At 36.8% G+C, this 6,977-nt stretch overlaps 1 protein-coding gene across 1 annotated transcript in view; it reads right to left on the minus strand.

The window, feature by feature from the left end:
• Window positions 1-16: 16 nt before the first annotated feature.
• The window catches only part of LOC108552244 (synaptic vesicle membrane protein VAT-1 homolog-like), a 30,039-nt gene continuing 23,078 nt past the window's right edge, over window positions 17-6,977 (minus strand). Inside the window, exons 3-7 of the mRNA XM_017906680.1 lie at window positions 5,679-5,894; window positions 1,308-1,456; window positions 1,050-1,209; window positions 319-751; window positions 17-178 (exon numbers count right to left, since the gene is read on the minus strand). Coding sequence (XP_017762169.1) covers window positions 153-178; window positions 319-751; window positions 1,050-1,209; window positions 1,308-1,456; window positions 5,679-5,894 — 984 coding nt within the window. The 3' untranslated portion in view covers window positions 17-152. The remainder of the gene's footprint in view (window positions 179-318; window positions 752-1,049; window positions 1,210-1,307; window positions 1,457-5,678; window positions 5,895-6,977) is intronic.

Genomic DNA, 6,977 nt, shown 5'->3' on the forward strand with positions numbered 1-6,977 from the left:
GTAGCGCAACAAACGTAGTAGATCTCTGAATAGTGAGGAATAATAGAGTACTTATCTGCAAAATTCTTGATCTTCACGGGATATCAGTTTTACATTTTTTTATATATATTTTTATGTATATAAGTATATTAGAATTAGCTAGCGCCGCTAATTCAGCTCGATTCTTTTTCTTTCGAATCTGAAAGCAAACAAAGGAAAGATGATCGATCGATTAAACTATCGAATATTTCGTTACCGTTTGTAGATAACAAAACGAGTAATGAGAAACTTTTCCACAAACAATATAATCTATAGAACGTTTTTCCTATATTTATTTACCGCTATCAGATTTGTCTTCGGATGTTCCATTTGTCAGTTCAGGCTCTTTTTTTTTCTCCCCTTCCTCAGACTCTACACTAGATGCTTTCTTTTCTTGACTTTCTTGGCTAGCTGCTTTCTTATCCTTCGTCTTCCCTTTGGCCGGAGTTGCTGGTTTCGGTTTTGGTTCAAGGCTTGGGTCCAGCACAATCTTACCAATGTTCTTGCGATCATGCATTTTCTGCATAGCTTCTGGAACGTCTTCTAGAGCCCACGTTGTATCTACTACAGGTTTTATCTTACCCTCGTTCCATAAGGCAAACACACGTTCCACTGCTCGTCGCACAAATGCGTGGCTGCCATGTTGATACATCAAATGGCGGAGATTTAATCCAGATAGAGTTTTGTTCTCATCAAATAGTTTAATAGGAGATACTTTGTCTACCTGCCACCACTGCAATAAACACGAAAAATTATATATTAATAAAACATATTGACTTACAGAATAATTTTTTAAATTATAATTTGTAAAATTAAATTATAAATGAAATCTTTCAAATTTCCTTTATCCAATTTTTTCAACTTATATTTTTTCAACTTATTTGCTCACTATACTAGTGATATTTCGCAAGAAAAGGGGACATGTCGATCCCATAAATGAGTTAGTTACCGCTATTACAAGAGGGAAATAACTTTTGTACAGGAACATAGAGAGGAAAAAATAATTAAGTTAAATCACACAGTTAACGTACTGATCGCGCTGCAGAGAAGAAACTCTTAGTCTCTCCAGTGACTACGTTACTGGACCCATAAAGAATATATTTTCCCATAGGTTTTAACAAAGCGTATCCCTTGTTGCATTCTTCGCCGCAGAGGCAATCCAAGACAATATCCACGCCTTCTGGAGAGATCCTATACAATAAATGAACATTAATACATGCACTAAAGATCTACACAATATTTAAGCATATTTCGAGGGAAAAAGGGAACTTGTGGAGTTTCTTACGCACTTCCTAACTTCGTTGCTATAGTCCGTGCCTCGTTCCAAGAGATGGTCGATGGTCCCGGCTGCTTTCAGGGCTTCGTGTTTTGATTTACTGCATACACCAAAAATGGTCACGTCCTTCACGGTCTTGGCCAGCTGGACAACTGCTTGACCCTAAAACAGCAATTCATTAATCCATTAAATGAATACTAATATCTAGAATACTTTCTTAATCCTTTATTAGTAATTTAATAAACAAATAATAAATCGATAATGGCTAAATGATAAATTTGTGGTTGGAAATAATAAATATATATAAACTCTAACCTTTTGAAGTATATGTTACAAATATATAAACTGCATGTCGATATTAAAAAATTTTATTTCGATATTATCTGAGTTTTAGATTTTAAATTCAGTTTAGAAGTTTCCTAGCTTCTAGTTTCCTTTTTGGCACGCTATTCAAAAATTCTTTACAGCCCGAAAGTACAAATTTCTTTGAAAACCCATTCGTAACGATATTTTTTATGAAAATGCGTTACTTTTATCGTAAAAGAATTTACAAATTTCAGGCGCGATGGATATACATACTGTCTTCCATCTTTAAAATTTCAGAAGTAGCCAGGGGGTGCGCTTAAATTATTTTTAGTTACCCGCCTGTCCCTATCGTGTTCACCAAACTCGTAATCCCATTATGCTGCCGACAGCCAGAAAAAGCGTCTTCTGAAGTCTTTTCATCGCGCAACCGCGAAGAACAGCCGGGACAGGACACAAGATGGGGAAGAAAAAATTGAAGCGGAGCTGCTGGAGATTTTCTCAACAGAAGCAGCATTCATTATTTCCGAGAATTGAGAGAGCTGACCGCTCTCTCTTTTTTCTTCTCTCTTCCTCTCATCTCTGTTCCGTCCGTTGTCGAGAATTCGATACCCAATAACGTTGACCAATCCCAGAGCCTTGAGTGGCCAGCAAGAGAGACAGAGACAGACAGACTCGAAAGAAAGAGTAACAAGAATTTAAGAAAACGAAAAAATCGAAGGAAAGAGGTAGCAAAAAGGAAAAGAGAGCAGACGAGGGCCGGAATGTTAAGAAGCCACTCCAAATTGTGCGTCATAACTCATTGCCAATCGTTTGGAGAAATCCTCATTTTACATCACTGTGTTATATGTAATATATAATGTTTCGTTCTTATATTTTGTTGTCAGAAATTTTCTTTCCTAATGTCTTTAAATTAATATAAAATGTGGGTAAAATTGTCGAACTACTACTTTCTCATTAATTTTGATGAGCTTAAAATATGCTGTAAAGTGCGTTGTTTCGGATAACCTCTCTCTTTGAAAATATTGGTGGGTAATTCTAGTTTTTGAGATATTACTGTTAAAAAAAAAAAAAATTACGACTAATACATTGAATTTTGTCCATACCTCAATTTTTTCAAAAGAAGAGGTTGGAAATAATGGCCTTTACAATATATTTCAAGCCCATCAAAATCGGTGAGGAAGTAGTAGTTTGACAGGTTTACCTAAAATATGTTTGCGAGAGGCCATATGTCCCGACGTGATCATTCCAACGTGCAACGATAGGTGGCACCATTTGTCTATATTCATATAATTTTTCTTTTGTTTTTACCGCCTCAGTCATCGATCTGTTTAATATCTGTGACAATTGGACTCTGTTTTCTGTGTGATTACATATAATCAGAATAAAGAGGTTTATTCTTTTTGCCTTCTTTTTTCTTTATTATTATTATTATTAATACCGCTGTATTATTGTTGTTATGTAAAACATGTTCTATTAAAAATTCATATCTGTCATTACGTGTGTTAAATCAAAACATTTTTGTTCTTTAAGTGTTTTAATACGACCTTTGTTTTTTCTCTTTTGTAGGTTATGATGTAGACGGATAATACAAAAATGGTTAGTTTATTCATTTCATTATATTCTGGTTTCTTATTTCATATCTGATTACGTGAAATTTTTGTAAATTACACAGGTTAGACATTCGACTTGCAGTACGTTTCTGAGAAAATAATATTTTGGAAATAATTTGGTTTCAAATATTATTTCGTGTTTTATTTTCGGAAAATTTGTGCGATAGATGAGACAATTTTTTGGCATTATCTAATTACTCTTGACATGAATATACTAGAGTACTTAGTAAGGGTAAGACGACCTTAGTTACTATACGACTAAATCATGTATTCAAATTTAGACATTGCAGAAAAATGGCAGTAAATGAGCAATATTTCCAAAAATTAATTATTAAAGATAAATTTTTTCTAATTTAATTACTATACTATATATTCTACTAACCAACACCACCGTCATAATGTTCTCTACGATCACCAACATATTTCACACGGTTAAATAGAACGCAAATTTGTTTCGCTGCGAATATACGAAACCTCGACAAGAATATATGTATTCAGGGGATGGTAATACAGGCGAAATATGAGTTCATAAACGGTGGTGATACTAGAGGATTTGAAACAAGAAAGTCTGACATGATCAGGAAATGCAATATTTCAAGTCAAGTGCTTTTTCCAGCTTTCCTCGTACACGTGACTTGCCCAAACTCTCATCTGACGATGATATATGTACCGAAAAGCGAACGCGCGCACGTAAGAGCCAAGTTATAACGAAATGACAAGTTTGGATCCAACGATTTAAATGTTTTAAATGTAATAAAAAGGAGATTCTTTTATTTACAGGTAATTTTTATTCATTTACTTCTTTTATTTTATATGAAAATAATCATTTTAGTCGATCTTATGTTTTAATGAAATGAAGGATGATATAACGTATACTATAAAGTTTAGAACTGGGATATGAGATTAGTTAAGAAATACTAAATAAGGATACTTCACTATACTCAAGTATTTTTTCTTTCAATATAATTAAAATTAGATTATATATAACAACGTTTATGTTATTATAACTCATACTCATTCGTATTTTTCCTAATAGAACCGAAATATTAATAATGATACGAAAATCTTTGAAAAAGTTGACGATTCTGAAATCGAACTAACTGTACTACCGTTCGTGCAAACAGTACTTAAGAGTAGCGTACAACACGTGCTGATGGTGATACCATGGCGGTAGTGGAATACTGGTGGTAGTGTGGTCTCAGACGGGCGCGGCCCGTCACGGTGGTCGATGAGAGAACGAAGGGTTGCTTGGCAACCCTCACACCCCCGTCGCTCCGTGCACCAACGGCAGCAGCATCCCCCGTAGATTTCGTCGTCTCAACTTCCAACGATGCTAAAAGAGAGGTGGAGGGGTGAGGAGGGGGAAGAGTCGCGGGGGCGATGTAGTTAGCTTCGAGTGTAACCTGTTGAGCCGTATTGATCCCGACGTACCCGGCTGCTCCTGCCTTCTCCTTCGACGACATTGAGAGAGAAAGCACTGCACGGATGTGACTCGAGCCGACTTCGCGAAAGGGGCAGTAACCTTGCACCGTATCGGTCTCTCTTTCTCTTCCTTTCCCTCTCTCTCTCTCTCTCTCTCTCTCTCTCTCTCTCTCTCTGTATCGTTGAGTCGTAATTGCTGCGGGTATCTTTCCCCCTTTCTTTCGTTTTTCCGAAATAGCATTTTCTTGAGGAGTAACGACGAAACGCGATGAATGATCTTTTTGGATGGCTTTTTTATGTCCGGGTGATATGTTTAATGAGGGACTGCTTTTAGTTTTCAGACGGGGAGCTTGGTAACGCTGGAGAAGGTTGAAAAACTTGGAATTTTGACTTCGGAAGGGAGAGCTTGTTGCTGCAACGTTGATTTTATGCACAACAGATGTCGTTTATGGTTGCTTTAAGGTTATATATACACTAATTTATGCATATAACTGGTCCAATGACAGTGCCAGGTAAGTCAGAATTTTTAAGGTTATATTTTCGTAACGACATATGTAAACGTAACACATGCTATTCTATTTAGAGATACTTCACTCTTTTCTTTGTATTTAAATCTTTATCCTTAATTTAAATAACACGTGTCAAATTTTATTTTCATGTTCATTTTCAATTTCACGTTATCACCTGTCGGTAAGTAGAATTCCTTTAAAATGCGTAGTTAACGATATTTCTTTAGCTACTAAATAAGACACTAATCTTTATAGGTATCTTTATGTGACAAAAAGTGGCTATAAACCACGCAGAAAATGCTCGCAAATTGTCTGTACCAATCTATACAATCAACGGGCAGCAAACGATCACTTAGCTGCATAATCCTCTTCAACAGCGTAACAATTAATTCGATTATCTTCAATTTTCCAGAACATGATTTCATAACTCTTCTTTTTTAATGTTGTACTTCATAATTTTAGATATGCAAGCAATTGCTTTCGGACAATTTATCACGTTGAATAATCGTAGCTTTCTTAATATCGAAAGAGACTTACCACACCACCACCGGCGCTGTGGAGTAACAAACTCTTTCCAGGCGTCAAATTGGCCAGTTCAAACAGCAGAATATAAGCGACGGTGTAGTTCATCGTGATCGCTGCTGCATCGAGGTAGCTCATGCCGGCTGGTAGCGCGAAAACGGACGTGGCTGGCACGGCGACGAGCTCTGCCCACGCCTTGTGATCAGGAAGTGCAACCACTCGATCGCCCACCTGAAAATAAGTAGCCAAATGTTTCTTGTGTATTAAGTTTGTTACCGCCTATTTCTTCACTTCTTATACCATCTTTATAAGTATTTATACATCAATGGTATTAATCATGTGTGTGTGTGTGTGTGGGCGCGCGCATGCGTATATATATATATATATACACATATATAATACAACTTTAAATCAATAGTAATACATATATACTGTTAGTATGGTTTAACATAATTAGTAAATGTAAATTTGAAATAAGTTGACGTAAGACGTATATTTATAAATAATGAATAACAAATTATTATAACACAATATTTTTATGACTTTTCAGTATCAAACTCGAATTTTTTATCAATTCAGCAAATCAAAAGTTGGAAAGCCATCTTTGATATCACTTTTCCTCAACCGCGGGGCAACTTCAGATTGTAAAAATTCTTCCTTATCCTGTTTCCCAAACAGAACGAGGTTGGGATCAATTTCTGATCCTCGATTTGGAAGATATCAGCCTTTAACACCACCGATTTATACCTTTCGTTTTGCGTAACTTAGCCTGAACTCAAAGCTTGAACCATTCCAATCTATATGCTAACCTCACCGTGCATAAAAAAAGGTATTCACGAATATCCCTAAAAAATTACAAGTTATCGATATATCCGTGTATCTACATCTTTCAGTGCATTTACATCTAGATGATTCCGCCAGAGCAACTATCTGTAAATGAGAATCCCTGCGGCAGGGCAGATTATTCCATAAAGGAGAGGCTAAATGAATAAAACAGAGAGAGAGAGGAGAGAGAGAGAGAGGAGAGAGAGAGAGAGAGAGAGAGAGAGAGAAAGAGAGAGAGAACATCGCCACATATAAGCGCAACAATGCCAAGAACTCAAGGAAGCAAGCCAGAGGGGAAGGAAAGGTCTGGGTTAGGGGGCGCTACGAGCTCGAATATTCCATCTCGGAAAGCTTCCCACTTCCAGACACACACACACACGCGCACGAGCGCCGTTTATACCATACACACTGGCCGGTCGTTTACACGTGCTGCTCAGATATCTGACCCTAAAGCCTTAAACCTGGTCTCTTCATCCCCCCCCCCCCCCC

The sequence above is a fragment of the Eufriesea mexicana genome, unplaced genomic scaffold, assembly GCF_001483705.2.
Source record: "Eufriesea mexicana isolate 0111107269 unplaced genomic scaffold, ASM148370v2 scaffold5767, whole genome shotgun sequence".
Classification (NCBI taxonomy): Eukaryota; Metazoa; Arthropoda; class Insecta; order Hymenoptera; family Apidae; genus Eufriesea; species Eufriesea mexicana.